This window comes from Periplaneta americana, chromosome 17 (assembly GCF_040183065.1).
Source record: "Periplaneta americana isolate PAMFEO1 chromosome 17, P.americana_PAMFEO1_priV1, whole genome shotgun sequence".
Taxonomy (NCBI): Eukaryota; Metazoa; Arthropoda; class Insecta; order Blattodea; family Blattidae; genus Periplaneta; species Periplaneta americana.
In genome coordinates, this window is record NC_091133.1 from 31,179,730 (window position 1) to 31,202,820 (window position 23,091).

The window sequence follows — 23,091 nt, forward strand, 5'->3', positions numbered from 1 at the left end:
GGTTAAAGTAGAGATAAAAAAATGGAAGAATGAAGGGAGAAGGAAAAAGAGAGAACATATAAGAAGGAAAAAAAATTATAAGTTTTTCCGTCTTCGGACTTAAATCATGACGTCATATCTGACGTCATGAATGTCTCATGAATTTACCGAATATTTCATCGTCTCATTCTTTCTTTGGGGAACTGCATATACCGGGATGCGAGCCGCAAACCGCTTGAATTGGAACTGCATACGCCTACCACAGAGCCACCGCTTTGGACTCGTATTATGCTCTGAATAATAATTCTATTTCAAGTTATCGTTAATCAAAAACAAAAATGTACATTGTTTTTATGGCTTCGGTTTTTTATGACATCATTGCCAGTCATATATCCTTAAAAATATTATGTTTGAAAAAATTCTCTTCTCAAGCATCAAAATCTGAACATATTGAAATCTGTGAAGCAATTAAATCCAAACTTATTCAATAGAGACAGAAAGACTGAGAATTACAAGATTTTAATAAAGCTAACTCAATATTATGGTCCGTTGACATCGCATAATATCTTCATCCTTTGCACAGTTGAATAGCTCTTCCTCTTTTATCTGATATGATCATTCTTTCTTTAATTATTCAATATAGAAGATGATAATTATTAAATAAGCTCTCTATTTCAAGGAAGGCAAGGGGATGTAATATATTCCTATCTATTAAAACACTACGTTTTCACAAAAGGAACATAGTGAACATATTTATGACCGAATAATCGATAAGGCTTGATTGAGTATTGTCATGCGTTAAATACGTAAAGAAGTTTGGTAAGTCTGTGTAATGTTTTGTATAGATGATACTCGTATAGTGCAATCTTCATATGAAAGAGTAAATGTTTGGTATACTTTATTTTTTTTTATAATTTGAACGATACAATTATATGTAATAAATAATTGTATATAATATAAAATTATTTCAAAATATGTAAATTAATATATGACCTTAATTCTTTTGCCAGCCTTTAATAAAATTGTAGTCGTAAATGAAGTTACGGGTTTTGATTTTCTCGTCTAACCTGTAAAGAAAAAAGAACACATGTACCAAAGATTTTCCATTACTGAACATACTGTTCCATCAATCTCCGCTCATAGCCTAGAATAGGGCTGGGCACCAAGAGCGGATTGTACTGTCTGACGGAGAGCCATATGATTTCTCTTCAACTCTTTTCTTTCCCGGCGAACATCGCGCAGTGTTGATGCCGGAATGGATAAATATTAAGGGTCCCCGGTTAGAGTCTGAATTCGCTCCCGGTGCCCAGCCCTGGCATAAACCATGCATTTATTTAAGTAGAATATAAAATCTCTAATGGTAAAATCCCTTTACATTAATATTATTCTCATTATATCGATATATTTTAGATTAATATTTTGCCGTTTACAACATAATACCAGTAAACTACTATTAGATTAATTTTCATCATTTAAGAAACTAGCTAACTCAACGTAATTATAACTCTATATTGAATATAGATTCAATTTATCATATTAGCGATAAATTATTACTTTTTCGTGTGGGCTTTGTCTGAGATTGAGGAAACACACACTACCGTAGTCGTTAAAATATAACTCAAGGTTTCTGTAGAAACTTTAGTTTATTGTAAATATTCATAATTTAAACTATGTACATCACTATTGTATTGATTAAGGCTAGTTAAGTGGGAGAGAAGGCCTTGTGGCCTTAACTCTGCCTTACTTACAAATGGCTCTTAAGGCACCCGGAGGTTTATTTCCGCCCTCACATAAGCCCGGCATTGATCCCTATCCAATGCAAGATTAATCCGGTCTCTATCATCATATCCCAACTCCTTCAAATCCATTTTAATAGTATACTCCCATCTACGTCTCAGCCTCCACAAAGGTCGTTTTCCTTCCGGCCTCCCAACTAACACTCTATAAGCATTTCTGGATTCGCCCATACGTGCCACATGTCCTGCCCATCTCAAACGTCTGGATTTAATGTTCCTAATTAACGCGTGCAGTTCTGCGTTGTGTAACTTTCTCCATTCTCCTATAACTTCATCCCTCTGAGCCCCAAATATTTTTCTAAGGACCTTATTCTCAAACACCCTTAACCTATATTCCTCTCTCAGAAGTGAGAGTCCAAGTTTCACAACCATACAGGAGAACCGGTAATATAACTGTTTTATAAATTCTAACTTTCAGATTATTGGACAGCAGACTGGATGATAAGAGCTTCTCAACCGAATAATAACACGCATTTCCCATATTTATTCTGCGTTTAACTTCCTCTCGAGCGTCATTTATATTTGTTACTTTTGCTCCAAGATATCATCTGAATTTCTCCACCTCTTCAAAGGACAAATCTCAAATTTCTGTATTTCCATTTCGTGCAATATTCTGGTCACGAGATATAATTATAGGCTATACTTTACCTTTTGAGGATTTATTTCCAAACCTATCGCTTTATTTCCTTCAAGTAAAATTATCATGTTTTCCCTAATCGTTTGTGGATTTTCTCCTAACATATTCACGTCATCCGCATAGACAAGAAGCCTGTAATCGTTTGTGGATTTTCTCCTAACATATTCACGTCATCCGCATAGACAAGAACCCTGTATGTTATCCTGAACTTTCCTAATGAAATATTGTAGAGCGAAGTTAAAAAGTAAAGGTGATAGTGCATCTCCTTGCTTTAGCCCGCAGTGAATTGGAAAAGTATCAGATAGAAATTGGCGTATACGGACTCTGCTGTAAGTTTCACTGAGACACATTTTAATTAATCGTACTAGTTTCTCTGTAATACCAAATTCAATAAGAATATTATAGAAAACTTCTCTCTTAACCGGGTCATGTGCCTTTTTTGAAATCTATGAATAACTGATGTACGGTACCCTTATACTCCCATTTTTTCCTCCAATATCTATCGAATACAAAAAATCTTATCAATATTCAATCTATTACGCCTAAAACCGCACTGATGATCCCCAATATTTTCATCTACGTACGGAGTTAATCTTCTCAAAAGAATATTGGAGAAAATTTTGTACGACGTCAAAAAAAGTGATATTCTTCGAAAGTTACCAGAGTTAGTCCTGTCCTTCTTAAAAATGAGAACAAAATTATGGACTCCTTCTATTGTTATGGTACAATTTTCTTTTCCCAAATAGCAAGTACAAGTTTATAAATTTCGCTAGATAATGTGCTTCCATCCTCTTGTATTAATTTCTGCTGGAATTTGATCGATACCTGGAGACTTGTACTTTTTCAGATATTCTATCGCAATTTCGACTTCAGAAAGTATGGGTTCGGGTATAAATGGCTCAGCAGTTTGTATTTGAATTTCGTCCTGATCATTTCTATTTGGCCTATGTACATTTAACTCTGTCAGTGACAATAAAACATCAACATCTTCTTCATAGCAGGGATTAGGCAAAGGTGCCTGTTCCGTCTTCACAATGCTCAACTCCATCTTTTCCTTGTACGCCCGACATTCCTCCTACCTATAGGTTGATACATACCGTAGATACTAGTGCTGAAATTCTTTCACTGTTCATTCGATTTAATTATATTCTCATATTTTCTTTATATTTTCCTATTTTTTCGTTTAAACTATATACATTAAGCTGTTCTCATATACTTTCATTCCTTACCTGATCTTTTCTTGTGCAACCCTTCACCCTACAGAGAAATCTCATTTCTGTTTATTATATTTTGCTTTTATCTCTTTCTTTCATTATCCAAGACTCACTTCCAAACATAATGATTATTGGAACAAGTATTAAATTGTAAAATTTTATTTTTGTTTCCTTCCTTGTCTTATTTTGAAGTGTGTCGATTGTTCCACATATTGATTGACATGCATTTATTTTATTTTCAACATCTCTAACCACATCAAATGTTATATTACTACCTGAATAATCGAAGGGACAGATTTATTTTCCATTATAATTTTCGAGCCTACAGAATATTTTCCATAGTGAGCCATTACCTTAGTTTTCCTTGAAGATATTTCCAGATTTTACTGCTTCTCGAGTTGATATAACTTATGCACCGATCGTTGAAAATCTTCCTCAGTATTTTGTATATTATCGCTATATCGTCAGCATATAATAACACATTGAGATATTTGGGCCCGGTTGCAGAAACACCGATCAAATATGATTGGCGATCAAGGAGGGTTTGATTGGCCATCAGTTCTATTTATGTGACATATTGATTTTCAGATTTTTGCTCTATTAGATAACTTAAATAGTTATACAGCAAATAATACAATCTCCTATTATGTAATTATATTTCTTTCTTTCGAAAATGTAAAAATTCACGATCTCCTATGTACCACTGCCATAGTATGAATAAATCTGTTTTTTGTTTCTACTGAAAAATTTTATATTTTGCACATAGGGGTTACGGAACAACGACGCTATAATTTGAGGTGGCAGTGAAAATGTATTGTATTGTTATTTTAAAACTCTTTTATATCCTTAAATATCAGTCCTATCACAATTTTGCTTGGAATAAAACTTATCGGAAATCAGTTTTAAAGAACTTTTGTTAGGTAACATGTTTACAAAAATCAATAATAAGCGAGATATTTCGATGTATTTAATTCAGGTCTCCTTATAACCCCCCTTTTAAATAAAGTATTTTGAATGTCATATAGCCTAAAATCTAAGTTACAACGAATTTAATTTATATTCCAATTTTCATTGAAATCCGTTCAGCCATTATCGCGTGAAAAAGTAACAAACAAACAGACGGACGGACGGACGGACGGACGGACAGACAGACAGACAGACAGACAAAAATTTCAAAAAAGCTATTTTCGGTTTCAGGATGATTAATTATACATGTTAACACTAATTATTTTTGGAAAAGCGAAAATTACCAGAAAAATTTCGGTTACAGATTTAATATTAGTACAGATTTTTAAATTTTATATGTCATGTTGAAAATTCAGATAAGTTCAAATTGTAATATAAAATAGTTTTGTACAATTTTCAGTCAATCACTTATCTAAGTGTGAAAGCAGAATGCATTGTGAGTATAGGATAATGAGTATAGGATAAATGTGACCGTCAATTTACTTATCACATAATATATAATATTATTAACTATATTATTACATTTTATTAATTAACGTTTTCGGCATACTATGCCATCATCAGATCATGAGAAGTTATCGCTTATACATGCTTCATACTGGTGCAACATAGGTTAAATGCAATATATTCAAATAAACAACAATAATAATCATGATTACACTAGTTATATAGGCAATACTCGTGATTGGATATGTCCAAATTTAGCTGTTTAATCGGACACTATGTAAATGCCATTGTCATAATATGTTAAAATACAAGAACAATAATTGGATAAAATGATAACAAATCTATAAAACTATAAAACATGACACTTGATATAATTCTTAATGAGAAGATATCATTTCTCGTAGTTCATTTTTTGTGCGTGTTGCAATCAAACAAGTTGTGAACATTCTTGATTGCAATTAGCTATCTTTGTTTGGATTGTGGATTGTGTTGCATAAATTGTATTAGCTAATAATATCAAGTATTACAAAGCTTAATGGCATTAGCATTAAGTTGAGATGAATAATATTAATATTAAAATTAAAATAACAGCTTGAAGTGAACATATGTTATACAGTTTTTCTGGATGTCACATCTCGAAACTCAGTCTGCCGAGTGTAGTGCGGTGGTTGTCGTTGTAGTGATGTGTTCTATACGGCTGCTCGGTCAAAACATATCGGACATATCCAATCACGAGTATTGCCTATATAACTGTGTAATCATGATTATTATTGTTGTTTGTTATTTGAATATATTGCATTTAACCTATGTTGCACCAATATGAAGCATATATAAATGATAACTTCTCATGATCTGATGATGGCAGTGTATGCCGAAAACTTTAATCAATAAAATGTAATATAGTTAATAACACTATATATTATATGATAAGTAAATTGACGGTCCCATTTATCCTATCCTCATTGTACTTCTGCTTATCGGTTAAAACTACCTTCAAAATGAAAATAAGAATGCATTCTGCTTTCACACTTAGATAAGTGATGGACAGAAAATTGTACAAAACTATTTTATAGATTTTTTAGTTCTTTTGTGGCCTTTAGCTTTTTCTTAGTTTCAATAATTACTGCTAAATCAATGTTAATCTTTATCAACTCCACATTAAGTTCTTCTTTATTCACTAACCCTCTGACATTCCAGGTCGCTATCTTAAATCTATTCAAAATAACAAATTGTTTATCCTTGACTCACTCTGTTCGTCTTGCTAATCCGTCCCGCTCAACATTGTGAAGAAATTGTGTAGTAGAAAATTCCTCACGTAGGGATGCCAACCCCAAGTTGAGTATTCTGGTGGAGGAGCTGTCTCCTCCAGACTTGTTTGCTCATGTACGATCCCCTTGATCAGGGTTGCCTCTTCCGCCATTTTATTACCGTTGAGGGCTTTAACCTTGTTTCGCAGGGTATGGGCCACCTACTTTATTCCTGGTGGTTGGGTGTCTTAAAAGTCCAGATAGGGTCTCCATTACCCATCTAACATTAATATATATATATATATATAACCAAATAATATATATATATTATTTGGTTATTTAACGACGCTGTACCAATTACTACGTCATTTAGCGTCGATGGGATTGGTGATAGCGACATGATATTAGGCGAGATGAGGCCGAGGATTCGCCATAGACTACCCGACATTCGCCTTACTGTTGGAGAAAACCTCTGAAAAAGACTAACCATGTAATGAGCTCAAGCGGGAATCGAACTCGTGACCGAGTACAACTCTGGAACATTAATATAATGTTTATTTTAATTTCAATTGCTCGCTAGAGTGGTCTCCACCCGGAAATTCGATTGGCGGACTAGTTTGAATTCGGAAAATTTAGCTTTAGGAGTGCTAATCATTGAAGTTCATGCAAATATCAACCGTTTTGAAACAGGTACCATTCTTATTAAGAGTTGCCAGTTGTATCACCTACACACACACCCAATATGAATGGAGTGTCGCATCTGTCTTTGGTCATTCGGTCTCTTGGACCTAGCCCGGAGAATTTACTTAAGTCCATCGACTTTTCTCACTACGAGATGTATTGTTAAACCGTAGGAAGGTGATATAGAAATGAAAAAAATACATTCAGAACCTAATAGCATCCGAATCGAAGTAAAGATGAGTTGACCAAGTAAGGCCGAAAATTGAAAAAAAGAAGAGGAGACTGACATAAGTGGAAATAATGTCAGTTTCTCCTCGGGATCCCGTGGTCGCCATCCATGTACTAATCAAATGTGAGTCCCTGGAATGACTTACAGAAATGTATATCATTTAACATCTGCAAGAGTAAAGGATGAATGTTAAGACCTACATCTTCAAAGGAATGTATGGGTAACAAGCTCAGAATGGAACTTTTAATGATCACCACAAACTACGAACATAGACTTCATAGCAGATTTAGACAAGTAAACAAATTAGCTAACTGTAAGGTTATGAAATTAAAACTTGAATAAAAGATTACCGAAAAACTGAGTCGATCACTCAAAAAGTATGTCAAACCATTATCCAATATTGTGGAGAGAAATATTGATAACATCACCCAAAAACCATATGGAGAAAGTCAATTTTTTCTTCATTTTTAATGAAACTCTTAACACTGAAATAAAATTCAGAGGATGACAGAAACTACATCAGACTTAGTCAACCAGGTGAAATAACAGTACAGTTTAAATATTAACACAGTGACGTTTTTATTTATTTATTTATTTTTATTTACTTACTTATTTATTTACTTAATTACTTACTTGCTTATTTACTTACTTGCTTATTTACTTATTTATTTATTTATTTATTTATTTATTTATTTATTTATTTATTTATTTATTTATTTATTTATTTATTTATTTATTTATTTATTTATCTATTTATGTATTTTTATTTAGCTGACATCAATTTATTCCAAAATAAGGACCTAAGATTAATTACTGTAGTAGTAAGAATAATTCCAATCCTTGCTATGCAGATTCTTAGAATATAATTTGTAGTTTTTTTATTGAAGAATTGAAAAAACAATGTTCAATATAGTACAAGCAATTAATTAGATTATCATATACAGGAAAGAATTGGTATAATATCCAATCTGTGGATAGTTTAAAACACAGACAAGTTCTATAAAGTTAGTAGACCTATAGGAATTTAAAAAAGACAAATATTCCTCAAAGGAAGGAAAATTGGTTAACAAAAGACAACCCACTGAATACCATAGAACACAGTTTGGCCTTCATGAACTATATTTAAAAATCTGAAACAGGTAAACTAGTTTTGAAGACTCTGGCTACTGGAACAATTGAAACAAGATACCCACATAAGGAGAGGTTACAAATTTATAGAGATGGAGCCTTTATATCACATTGCAGAGGAGCAGAGGCTTGACGAACATGTCCTATTTTTTCATTTTACCGTTCTGTAGGAGAATATGCAACAATTTTTGAAAGAGAAGTTACTGCTATTTATATAATATTTGTTAAACCTTTTACATCGTGATGATCAACTTGTCCTCTTTGTGCGAGAACACTTTTTGCTGCACACAAGCAATGTGAGAGAGCAGATCGTCTCAATATTTCCAAAGCCAAAAGAGCAGCTGAATTGGTCACCATTGTCTTGTGTAGATTAAATAAATTCCAAAACGCAGTCATAGTATTTATCAGAGTCAATAGCAGTTATAAAAGCAGGGCCGTTACCAGGGGGATCCAGGGGTTGCTGAGAACCACTAACAATGCTGCGAGTAACCTCGTGCATCTGTAAATTAACGCGCAAAACACCGATTCGTACTGGATGATCGTTGATTACAGCAACTAAAAAATCGGACTGTAAGTACAGTTGGACAAAAAGAAAACGGCAGCTATTATAGGTTCATAAAGTTTCACTTGAATCCTTTTCAGTTACTCTTTAAAATATGTAGTATTTCAGGGTTTTATTATTGTTGCATTAATGCTGTTTGTCACAAATCATACCAACACGGCACCACTTATCAGGCAACTAGGCAATTAGTAGATAAATATTAAATTAATAATATTATACCTGGTGTATACTGAATTGTATCCAAAGTAAAAAAATCAAGGTTTCATTACTGTTGATGATTAGTGGTTAAATATTAAATTAATAGTCTTATACCTGATGTTCATTTAATTGTGTCCAATGTCAAAATAAATTCATGGTTTCATTATTGTTGCTGATTAGTAGATAAATATTAAATTAATAATTTTATACCTAGTATATATGCATTGTGTCCAAAGTAAAAAAAAAAGAAAATTCATGGTTTCGTTATTGTTGATGTAAATAAATAATAAATTAATAATTTTATACCTGGTGTTCATTGAATAGTGTCCAATGTTAAAAAAGAAAATTCATGCTTACATTATTGTTTCTGATTAGTAGATATATATTAAAATAATAATGCTGTGTCCAAAGGCAAAAAGAGAAAATTCATAGTTTAATTATTATTGATGATTAGTATATAAATATTAAATAATTATACCTGGTGCATGTTGAATTGTGTCCTAAGTCAAAAAAGAAAATCCATGGTTTCATTATTATTGATGATTAATAGATAAATATTAAATTAATAATTTTATAATTGTGTTTATTGAATTGTGTTCAATGTAATAAAAAATATATAATTCAGCTCAATATCTAGTTCAGTTGCTACCCCTAGGGAGATCATAGCAACCGCTAGTGCGGTCTGCAGGTTACAACCTGCATACAAACTATAATTTCAACACTCTACAAAAGATTCTAAAATTCAGGATTGCCTAACGAAACTTTAGAAAAAAAATATCTTGTAGCGGATTCCTTTCCACTGTGTTATAAAGGGGAATGAAACAGCAATCTCTTTTTAATAAAAAGACCATTAAAATTTTACAACTAATAAGGGACTTACATTTAATCTGTAAAAATTAATTGAAAGTAAATTCAGATGAAGCAGAACATAAAACCTGGGAAATTTCATTGACTAACCCCGAGATAATCCCGTAACGGCCACGTAAATCTGCTGTTGCGATGTTCAGGTTGGTGACAGGTGACGGATAAGAATTTCCCATACCTCCACCGTGTATTGTGTGATGTATTTGAAGAAATGGATATGGAACATATCAAAAGATATTCACCCTTTGACATGGAAAATGGTCGCTCTCCTATAGCATGAATGTGACTAAGGGTCGTTTGAGTTACCGCGCGGTTCACACGGGGAAAAAATTAAGCATCTAGGATGAAGTCATGTTGTAGCAGCAACATATTTGTATGTCACGAAACAACATATTCACTACGGAGCCTTTATGGTTTAGTCGTAGAGCTCTTTTTTCTCCTTAAATAATCAGGGTTTGAATCTCTGTATGCATGTTTAAAAATTTCAGATGTTTTTTTAGTAGGTTATTTTACGACGCTTTATCAACATCTTAAGTTATTTAGCGTCTGAATGAGGTGAAAGTGATAATGCCGGTGAAATGAGTCCGGGGTCCAGCATCGAAAGTTACCCAGCATTTGCTCATATTGGGTTGAGGGAAAACCCCGAGAAAACCTCAACCAGGTAACTTGCCGCGACCGGGAATCGAACCCGGGCCACTTGATTTCGCGGCCAGACGCGCTAACCGTTACTCCGTAGGTGTGAACTTTTCAGATGTTTTTAATGTACTAGCATACAGCGTTATATTTAAATTTCCAACTCTGTAAATTAGCTTATGTACAAACATTATATTAATTTTATACAAATGTCTTTAATTCGAAATATCATCAGGCGTAGGTAAGTAAAAATAGAAAAATAAAAACTTATATTTATTACTTTACATTATTCCAGACTCTAATTCATGGCGACAACACAACTAGTCATGCAATTATATACAAGTGATGGATAATCTCATAGGATAACAAACAATGGTTATGCAATGACGAATTTGTAACGAAGGGAATGGTTCAGAACAACTATTTTTTTTCCTTTCTCCCATGTTTTAGATTTAAATGGTATATATTTTATGCGTCTTACCGAAAATGAATTTATTTGTAGGCCTACTCTAAATTAAGGTAGACTGTTAAATATAATTATTATTTTTTTATTTTTGTATAGGTGCGCGCATATACTGATTACATGACAAGATGTGGATACAATCAGCCATGTTAACTATTCGATTATGAAATAAAAGTAATTGGAGTAATATGATGCCTATAAAAGGAATATGAAAATTTCTTTCAAGTTACCGGGATTCGAACTACGGTAATACGTCTTACAAGTCGTGCGTTTTAGTACTCGTATACAAAGATCTAGAATGAAATTCACGCTTTTCCGTCGACCACGATTACATACCTTGTAGTTTTTAAGGTACAAGGAACTACTATTAATATTTTATTAATTCTGGGGAATGGGTTCTTTATTGCACATTGAATGTATATGATGATTTAGACTTATTATGTAATAAGTGTTTAAAAGGTGTATAAACATTTCTTTCAAATAAAATGAATTCGAATTCACGACGTTATGATTGTAAGCCGTACGTTTTAACCACTCGTACACAATAAAGTTTTGAAGATCGTCCTTGAATGAAATACACGTTTTACATCTGTCGTATTGAGATAAAATGATACTGAAATTAAAGAAACTTACTCGAGTGAACACAGCGTACATGATGATTGGCAAACTGTTCAAAGATGGGACTTAGTCTCTGGACAGCAACCAGTTTCAGCGCCAAAGGGTGTAAAACTCTTCCACCAAAATACTGGAGTGCAAGACAGCGAATGACTTCATTGTGAAGTATCTAGGCCATGCTTGCAGAACAGGGCGGCAATTGTGGCGTTGCGTCACTCATCGAAAACGTTACGCATCCCTTCCTTCTACCCCCGCGTCATTGACTTGGTAGGGGAGGGGATTTGCATTTAGTGTCTGTGTTATGTAATTGCGTACGGGGCACAGTGACGTCATTCAACGCCAGTGGACAGTGCTTTCCTCCCCTCTCTCGCCAGTTCTGTAACCCTGACCTAGGCATTGGACTAACAATATTAACAGAAGGTGATATTATGCATATTTGGAGATACAATGAACACTCCACTAAGCTTAGGGTCTGTATCTTGACTGCTGTCACAAATGCAAATGCAGATAAACATGGAAAGAGCTACTCGAAACTGGGACCTAGGAAGCAATGTTTCGTGCACTAGTGCTCGACTGGTTTTACCTTCCGTCCTCTCTTCGTCTTTTTCTTACTAAAAATCATGCAGTTATTTAAGTAGAAGAGACGCAGTCTAAAGTAAGCCAAGATTCGGAATTCACAATGATATTAAATCAATTCCTACACCTATCCTTTGCTGGGTAAGAAGACCACGACGACCTGCTGCAGATTAATTTACTTACATTATCCGTTCGCGTCGTACATAATGATTAAATTTAATGAACAGCTTATTAAAGTCACAACTGACTACGGTATGGAAGGTCCGGAGTTCGATCCCGTGTGGTAATGGGATTTCCTCGTTTCCAAACTTCCTGATCGGCTCCAAGGTTCACTCAGCCTCCTATTAAATTAAGTACCGAATCTTTCCCGGGCGTAAGATGGCGGTCGGAGTGTGGTGTCGACCACATCACCTCATTTCAGGTCCGAGGTCATGAAAACAAGGTCTACCGTCAAGTGTTTTCATGATAAATGGAGGGGATACTGTTACCTTTATTTTCATTTTATTAAATTCATGCTATCTGAAAGCCTCGTCCATGAGTCCGAATCTCGCCTCTGACAGAATATACGAGTATGTTTGTCCATTGAATGTAATATCATGTGGCATCGGATCGCTTGTCCATTTACGTATGTTCTAATATAAAAAAAATAAAAATAGCTTATAGAAAAATCTCGAAGGAAATATAAACATTTTAAATATGGGTTGCTCACAAATAACCTAATCTTTAAAACATGTTTTTTATTTCTGGAAGTACACTTGCATGTATAATCAATGATGCATAGTTTAGTTAAGCTGATACTGTATTTATATATAAGAGCTTCATTTGTGTTCATAACTAACCTTCAGGTACTGTACTTTCACTGCTGTCCTCTTCGTTGGTGTATGAGGACTGTGAGTTAATACAGAAGCCCTTAGGACGTGTCGACAACTCTGCATTGCGGTATACTTCTGCTGGATTAGCAAAATCTAATTCGAAATGATCTGGATCGAGATCTTTTGGAGGTTCTGCCAATTTAATTTCATCTTCCACCAAAACCCAATACTGGAAATAGAAACAATATACACACACGATATTATTATATTATTGTACAGTAATATAGTTCATAACGTTTTGTAAAAAAAAAAAAAAAGTTCAAATTCATTTTCAGTCAATACAGAATAATGTATGGTTAAACGACATATTTATAATAACTAATAAGCTTAGGGGAGAGTTGGGTAGTATTGGACATCGGGTAATATCGGACAGCGAGTTTCTTTCATCTACCACCAGATCGTAGTACCTGAATTACATGGTTCCGTTTCTGTATGCGACGTCACAGAAACGTAACCATGTCATTCAGGTACTATCATCTGGTGGTAGATGAAAGACACTCACTGTCCGATTTTACCCGATGTCCGATACTACCCAACTCTTCCCTATGTTATAATATTATACCTCTACATTCATCGCGTATAAATAGGATGCATTATTATTATTATTATTATTATTATTATTATTATTATTATTATTACTCTTATTATTATTACCGAATAATGCAAAAGGAAGCTATTACTTTGGAATATATTGCTGTAACAATAGCCTGTAATAAGAGTTTTTAATATTGGAAAAGCTCAAATTTGTCATCTTAACATCACATGACAGACAATATATCTGTATTATTTTACTATACAAATTTACAACAGATACAATTCTTTTTTTCTTTTTGGCTCAGTAAATTTAAATAAATTTTATAACTCAGTAGTCATAATGGAATAAAAACACAGTAATACCCAAATATTTTTAAAAAGTTATTTATAATGGGCTATAGTAACTATATCCAATAATCAGTATTCGCCGACAACATATTTTCTATTACGGTAGTTGAAATTATAGTGTATACCGTATTTATTTTCTCCATTCTACTGCACAGACGAATTGCTGTAATGGTGAGCATATTTACGCTATGTTTCAATGTTAGTACACATTTTGAAACCCCTATAGTCGTCAAATTTAAGTTTCTGTGTGATTACAAGTGTATGTTTCGGTGTGTAAGGGATTTATTGAGCTGTTTAGACGGCATCAATTCTTAAATAGTAATATTTGATTCCTTTAGCGAATTCACAATTCCTTGGGCAATTCGTTCCCGGTGGTCTAGTAGATACCATTCTTACCACTGGATCCGAAATTCGTGGGTTGAAACAAATCAATTTTAAACGACGATTAAATATTTAGCCAGTTTTTTTTTTAAGTTAGGTTCAGAAACTCATACCGTAGATTTACGGTTTATACTTCCCTTGAATGATGTTTACACCAGGCATGCCAAAACTCTGCACATTGTTCAGTCGCGCACATTGTGCAGTCTGTGCAATGTGCACTTTCTATTCCCCTACCTGAAGAGAGCGAGTGAGTTAGTCGGCTTGGAGGGAAGCGCGAAAGGACTGTACAGTACCTGTAGTATCAGATCAGCTTTTGTTTCAGTAACATAATTTTAGTACGGGTGCTGATTGAGCTGTGAATATTACAGATGGCAGATAATAAAATGTGGAAAGAAATACAATATTAATAATATGGAACATGCAGTTGAGTATGTCATAAACAAAGTAAAACTACCGCAGAGAAAGCTAGTCATTTTTGTCACGTTCGACGAGAACCAGAAGAAACCAAAGCAGCAGTCAATGAGAATGAAATTTCCAACCTCTCAAGTGAGTTAAAAGAGATAGATAACGAAACAGCACCATCTTGAAGAGCCAAAGAAAGAAGATTTGTGCTTAAAGAAAAGCCGAATGATAAGCCTAATGATTTTGTACGAATCTTGCTCACAAAATTTCTAGGACGGCAAGCATGGTGAAATATGGGTTCAATGTATCAGTTGTGATGAAACATGTCAAGACCTTTCAAAATACCGAAAGAACTTTAATTGTTTGGGTTGTAGGTATGAATTTGACTCAGGAATTTAACATTTGTCTGGATATGCCTATATATTTTGAATTTAAGGACTATTACGATTATACCTTTGTACTATCCTTATACTGCTTTTCTGAGCTTGGAAGTAATGTAGTTTTCCCTAAGATAGGTTACTAACCTTATCGTTAGGTAGTCCAGTAGTGGGGTTAGGAAGACCCTTTAGAAGATCGCTAGATGGGGCCGAAATAGGTCTACAGAGGCCTAATTCGTGACGGATGATGATGATGATGATGATGATGATGATGATGATGATGATGACCTTTGTACTATCACAAAGTTATAACAACCCTTATAGAGTGTTATTTTTTGTTTATTTCTATTGATTGTTTGTAAATATTGTATACATTTGAGGTAAAAATGCTGATATGTAACTTCCTGAAATCTAATAACATACGCAGGCCTACATTAAAAACATTATTTTTTTTTAATTTGAACCTTATATTGTATTTGCACGAAAACCTCAGTATCACAAAATTAGTCGCGTCTTCCTCAGTTTTATGGTCAAAATAAATGAAGTAAAATATTTACAAAGCAAAGCTTTATGCTATGGGGACAGGCTTTTAGTAAATGAGTTACGCCCCGAAAACCACAACTTATAAGTGAGATTTTTTTTTCGTTCTGATTGCTATTTTCAAAATATTTTCTCTTTTTTGCCGCACCTGGTCCTAGGCAAAAAGCCGCCACTGTATCATATATGCCTGTATGTTGAATCTATCTTTCAGGCCCTAAAAGTTGGTGCCTACAGGTTTTATAAAAAGATCACGTTTCTTATTCGTGACTTCTCCTTCCACATATCACTATACCTACATTGTTCTATTCGTATGGATAATATATATATATATATTTTTTTTTCTTCTTCATACTTAGACTTCAACAAACAAAATTTGATAATACAATCTCAAGGGAAAAAATGGAACTCTCTGCATCATAATCCACAGTTAATTCCCGATTTACCATGCAAATCGTCTGTAGCTGCATTTAGATGACCAAGCACCTGCATAGAATTGGAATATAGGGGAGAGTCGGGTAGTATCGGACATAGGGTAGTATCAGACAGTGCGTTTCTTTCATCTACCACCATATGGTAGTACCTGAATGACATGGTTACGTATCTCTATGCGCATGCGACTTCACAGAAACGTAACCATGTCAATCAGGTACTATCATCGCGTGGTAGATGAAAGAAACTCACTGTCCGATATTACCCGATGTCCGATACTACCCGACTCTCCCCTATCAGTCCCCTAACAGCCCATTGTGCAATTCAAATCAAGAAATGGGTTCGGAACACCTCAAAATCTGTGCTTCAGCGGCTGCCATGACAATATCTTTGAAAAATATAAGAGTGCAAGAGGTCAAATGACTTTATTGTCAAATACCTAGCATTAGAAAATAACAACAACATATATATTCTTTTATCAGACTTGAACAGCAAAAGATGAGAATATTCATATAAAATGCTTAATTTACTATTCATTACATTCTAAAATATTTCTGTAAATATTCGGAAAAATCAATTTTTATTGTCACTGGAGTGCGAGATATTTCAAATTGTTAATATTTTAAAGAAAGGAAATAACCATTTTTCCTTTATATATTCTTTGGAACTGGTATCAACATTGGTACCTAAATATTTTTTATTTTATTTTATGTTCTATTTATATTTAATTATAACCAAATTTAAATACATATTTATTACAATTATTACAATAAGGAAACTATTTGTATTTATAAATAGTTTAAGTTAATCGTAATTTTCTACGGAAATAGTGTGCAACTGAAATATTTTAGAAAATGAAAATTCAAGTGATTTACTCCTTTAAATCCACGGAAAATCTTGCATTTATAAGATACAATTACAAATTAGCCATTAACAGTATCTTGAGTGCAAAATGGGTAAAAGTGGATCTAATTTCCAATCAGTTTTACACTAAAAAATCCAGAGAACCATCCAGATTCATTTTACCTGTTTAAGTGGTGATGGTGCTATGAATTTATAGCCTTCGGGTGTAGTGAGGAACAAGCCCCGTACACAATATCGAACACCAGGGGGAATGTTCACCTCTCCTATAGGTCTCTCCAAATTGCGGAAAACTACTCGTGTATGCCATAACTCGGAAATCAACTCCACTGCCGCTTTGTGTTCCGGATCTGTTTACGCAATATTAAAAGTAGAATTTGAAAAATATACACATCATAAAATAATACATTTATATTTTTCATTTGTAATTATGAAGTGCAATGCTGTGTCAAATATTTCAGCACATGTTATTATTTTGACAATGAAGTAATGGTCAACTGAAGTTCATTACATATTGCAAAATGAACAATACTTTCAATATACAAACCAAACAAAGATACAATAATTATATAAATTATTATGTTACATAGGTCTACAGTTGACCCTAAGGAAAATATAAATATTCTAGGAGATCATAATATTGGACATTTTAACAAAAGTGGTCATTTACGAATGTGTGGTCTATAATTGAATGATTGTGAGGTACAACTATTTCAATGTAAAAGTTAAAAAATTTTGTTTTTCTGTTTTATTTCATCTCATTTCTTGTTAAAGTGACAAAGATTTTACAATATATTCTATAAATTCCACGTCCACCTCAATACATTTGTCAACTTGTGCGAGAAGTCTTGTTGCTCGTCGCAGATAATCGTTAACGTTCCTTGACTCCGGTAACAGCATCCATTACGCAAGCAAGTTGTTCGTGTCGTGTCATATAATACGTATGTGATATAATTATATCTTTCATACCTTCACCTTTCATCCATCCACATAAATAAAAATTCAAGGACTTGTGGTCTGGAGATGTTGGTGGCCAGAGAATGGTACTGTCCCAATCAATGATATGAGCCCTTACACGGTGCAAATAATGAAAAGGGATTCCGTCATGCTAACGCGCCATGTAGCCAAAGGAATATCCTCTAGTAGTCCTGGCAATGTACGTTGCAAGAACCCCTAATAATCTGATCAATCCACATGATCGTCTAAAGTAATTGGACCTATCTGTATGTCATCCAGCATATCACATCAGCACATCACACATTAGTCGAGAAGCGAAGTTGAGCATTTGTTTCCACTATACTGTTTGGGTTTTGATGTTTGGCGACGATAAATAAATGTTGGAATAGAATGGAATTTCGGGAGGGGGCACTATGGCCCAGCACTGCGACCTTTCACAATTTTTGCGTTGAACCTCAAGATAAATTGAGGGGTTTGCCGGAAAAAGGGCGTATACGTCAATATGGCGAATTGAGATACATGCAATCTAAGATTTTAAAACGCTCCTGAATAAAATGTTATACACGGACGCAGCCCTGTCCTGCAGATATGTACAGTACAATCAAAACAACATTTCGCTATTTTAATTATTCACTATATTTTAAACCGCTTTCCCGAAGAAGGGCGTATAGGTCTATCCGTCTTTCTTCCGGCAAAGCCCTCAATTATACAGGGTGGAGCATAGGAACCAAGTGTTTTTAAAATAATCATAAAACAGTTAGTTTTGGTTTTCAACACATTTTATTGGTATAACAACGTTTGTGAGAACATACCATTTCAATTATGAGCGGAAAATTACATCTGGCATGTGATGTCCGTCTTTGTTGACGCACTGTTTAAGGCGCTGACGAAAATTCGCCTCTATTCTTTCCAGGGGATCTCTGTTGATTTGGGTGATGTGTTGACGTACTGTGTCCTTTAATTCATCTAATGTTCAGGGCTTATCCTCGTAAACACGTGCCTTTAGGTACCCACATAGAAAAAAATCACGTGGACAGATCAGGGGACCGAGGGAGCCATGGAACATCACCAAATCTCGAAATGAGACGATTGGAAAACAGGAGGCAAAGAACTGCCATTGACGCTCTGGAGATATGCGCCGTGGCCCCATATTGCTGAAACCGCCTATCTTGTATGGGTGTAAATGTAAATCGTCATGCAAAATCCGTCTTACCGATTCCAAGAGCAGCTGAATGTCTTCGAGCAGAGCGGCCTGGCTGCGGAGTATCTCTTATCTGACTGAAAGTTTTCTGAGGTACGGACTCTGTGTTGGGGGCCGGGCGATTTATTCTTTTTTTAAGATTTTTTAACCCAACATAAGATTGTGTCACGCACGGGAACAGAATCATTGCGATTAATATTGAATCTGTAGCAAAACTCACGCCATATCGAGGTCACTGACTCGCCATTTCTAACAAAACAATCATACGCAAACATGCGTCCACTGCTCCATGATGCCGACTGCAGTTGAAATGCTATGAGCCACGGCATGGACTGTCACATGCCGCACGTCTCTCCCTTTAATAATGACCGAGTACAAGCCATTTAAAAAAACACTTGGTTCCCATGCCCCATCCTGTACATGTATTGCTGGTTCCGTTACTGGTGAACTTATCTTCATTAGAGCGTAGTATTACTAGAATCGATTTGACGATTGGTTTTCAATCAGTAAAAAAAGTCGTAGAACTTTGGCATTGGCCCCTTTTTTTGAAGATTTTTCACACACTTTCTTCATAATATAGTGTTCGCTATACACGTGTTCGTGACTCGTACAGAAATTCGTTGTCTACTATTAGTAGGGCTACTCTGAACGACACAATAATGTTCTCTTCTCCTTCCAAATTGAGGTTTCATTATGTAGTGGCAGCTCTCTTTTGTCCTTGTTCTATAAAGTGTTTGTTGTTTCTCAGAATCGCTTAAGCTAAGAAGTCAGGATGTCTATGTATTGCGTATGATCCCGTAGCGAAAATAAGTTTATTTATACTTGTCTTTTCATCCTATAATACCGAGAAAGAACAGAGGTGGAATTGAACCAGTACGGGGATAACGTGTTAGAATAGAACAATATAGAATATAATAATAATAATAATAATATAATAATAATAATATAATAATAATAATAAGAAAAAGAAGAAGAAAAAGAAGTTCCTTATTGAATTTGGTATTCCCAAGAAATTATTTCTATTGATTGAAAAGCGTCTCAGTGAAAAGTATAGCAGAGTCCGTATAGATCAGTCTCTCTCTGATGCTTTTCCAACTCACTGTGGGTTAAAGTAAGGAGATGCACTATCACTTATACTTTTTAACTGTGCTCTAGACTATACCATTAGAAAAGTCCAGGAAAACAGGGTTTGGGATTGAACGAGTTACACCAGCTGCTTTCTTATGCGGATGACATAAATATTCGTATGTTACGAGAAAAATCCACAAACTATTAGAAAAAACAAGCGAATTTTACTTGAGCCAAATAATGAGGTTGATTTGGAAGCAAATACCGAAAATTAAAGTATAGGATTATGTCTCGAGACCAGAACATAGTACGAAATGGAAATATAAAGATGGAAATATATCCCTTGAAGAGGTGAAAAAAATTCAAATACCATGATGCAACATTAACAAGTATAAATGTCGCTCGAGAGGAAATAAAACGCACATTAAATACGGGAAATATATGCTGTTATTCGCTTCAGAAGATTTTGTCATTCAGTCTTTCAGAAAAGTCTGCTGAAAGTCAGAATTTATAAAATATTTATATTACCGGTTGTTCTGTGTAGTTCTGAAACTTGGACTTTGAAAAAGGTACAGAGGTTAAGGGTGTTCGAGAATAAAAAGCTTAGGAAAATATTTGGGGCTAAGAGGGTTGAAGTTACAGTAGAATGGAGGAAGTTACACAATGCAGAATTGCACGCATTATATTCTTCACCTAGCATAATTAGGGACGATAAATCCAGACGTTTGAGATGGGCAGGGCATGTAGTACGTAAGAGTGAATCCAGAAATGCATATAGATTTTAGTAGGAAGATCTGATGGAAAAGACCTTTGGGGAGGCCAGACGTATGTGGTAGGTTAATATTAAAACAGATTTGAGGGAGGTAGGATATGATGCCAAAGACTGAATTAATCTTGCTCAGGTGAGCTACTGTGAGGACGGCAATGAACCTCCGGGTTCTTTAAAAGTCATTTATATGTAAGGTAAATAGTAATAATAATAATAATAATAATAATAATAATAATAATAATCATCCGTGGCGCGAGAGTCCATGAAAGTCCAAGGCCGACCAACCTACTGCTGGCCTCACGTCTATATGCCTCAGCAGAGGTGGACGATCATGCAATCAGTACTGGTGTATCGTGTGAATAGCACCATGTCCCTTCAGTCGTGATAGCTAATTTTCGTAACTGGATTTCGGTACCTATCGTAGCTTTTCAAATTCATTACGATGCTGGGTGGACAACGGTCCCATATCCCGACATAAATTGAAGAGCTGGATGCAATAACAGCGTAGGTACCTAGTAAAAAGAGTTTATTGAGATATATCAATTTGAAATTTGAAGGCTAGGAAAGAACTGGCACATATGCATAAAAAGCTATGTTAAACCTCGAAAAAATATGTAAATACATTACTTAATTTTAGCCGTGTGTAAGCTACACTGTAAAATACACTGGCATTCAAAATAATACTTATTTACTTACTTTATTACTTATGGCTCTTGAGGAACCCGGAGGTTCATTGCCGCCCTCACGTAAGTCCGGCATTGGTCTCTAATCTGTGCAAGATTAATCCAGTCTCTATCATCATATCCTACCTCTCTCAAATCCATTTTAATATTATCCTCCCACCTATGTCTCGGTCTCCCTAAAGGTCTTTTTCCCTTTGGCCTCTATATGCATCTGGATTCCCCATACGTGCTACATGCCCTGCCCATCTCAAACGTCTGGATTTAATATTCCTAATTATGTCTGCGTTGTGTAACTTTCTCCATTCTCCTGTAATTTATCCCTCTTAGGTTCCTAAGAACCTTATTCTCAAACACTCTTAATTCAAAATAATTCAATTATGAAAATTGAAAATAACGCTGTTTTTGCATAGAACTATATCATATTTTGTATTATAGGATTATTAGACTACATTACACTCTTAGGTATAATGTAAACCAGTCATTTCCAACTGGTTTGAGTTGTGACGTCGGAGCACGCTTTTCCTTCCGGAGGAGAGGCCCGTAGAAACAGACAGAGCCGAGCTCGGAGCTGCGGCGAATCGTGGATTGTCAGAGCTACTAGCTCTGGTTCAATATATAGGTCTAATAGTGCAATGTAGAGAATAAGTAATATACAGAAAGGAAAGTATATCTCGGTTCCTTCGATTATTATGAAGCCGTGCCGGCAGTCGTGTTAAAACCACGCCTGCTATTCCTACCAATAAAACAAAGAAATACAAAAATGAAATAGTATCAGGTACAGAATTAGACTTACTATACATAATAGAAAAAAACAGTAGTAGTGGTAGTAGTAGTAATTATAATAACGTAATAATAATACAAATTATATTTACATATCACATTATATACGGTATGCAAGGAATACCGTACTTAAACGGGCAATGACTTTTGTCTCATTTCTTAAATTCCCATTCATTTATGAAGCAACTGCAAATATGTAGAATCTACATTGTAGATCTACCAGTTCATGCCAAACATAGATTACACACTTCATTGTACAGTACTTGTATTACGTAATCCTTCTATTTCATCATTCGATATGAAGTAAAAAATGACATTTCATCTGAAATTAAGACAATATTTCTCTATCTCACTTAAATTGCTCACTTTCAACTTTAGACCAGAAAATATAAATTAATTTGGGGCAGGAGAGTACTGCCATTTTTCTGTCATTTGTCTTAAGTACGTTGTAAACAATTGTAGTACTGCATAAACTTATAAACATTAGGACTTAAAAACATCGTTAGAGCTACAGTTTTCAGTTCCTTTGGGTATCACATTCCTGTCTTGCTACGATCCCGTAAATTCACTTGAATTTTCACAGTGTGTGCGAAATATTTACGGCAGTTACAAACTTATCACAATAATTTTTAATTGGTCGCTGTTTCCACCCGC

General features: G+C 34.6%; 1 protein-coding gene across 1 annotated transcript in view; it reads right to left on the bottom strand.

Moving 5' to 3' along the window:
- Window positions 1-874: 874 nt before the first annotated feature.
- The window catches only part of LOC138692735 (uncharacterized), a 141,743-nt gene continuing 119,526 nt past the window's right edge, over window positions 875-23,091 (bottom strand). The window contains exons 15-17 of the mRNA XM_069815927.1: window positions 17,145-17,329; window positions 13,075-13,276; window positions 875-1,046 (exon numbers count right to left, since the gene is read on the bottom strand). Coding sequence (XP_069672028.1) covers window positions 1,042-1,046; window positions 13,075-13,276; window positions 17,145-17,329 — 392 coding nt within the window. The 3' untranslated portion in view covers window positions 875-1,041. The remainder of the gene's footprint in view (window positions 1,047-13,074; window positions 13,277-17,144; window positions 17,330-23,091) is intronic.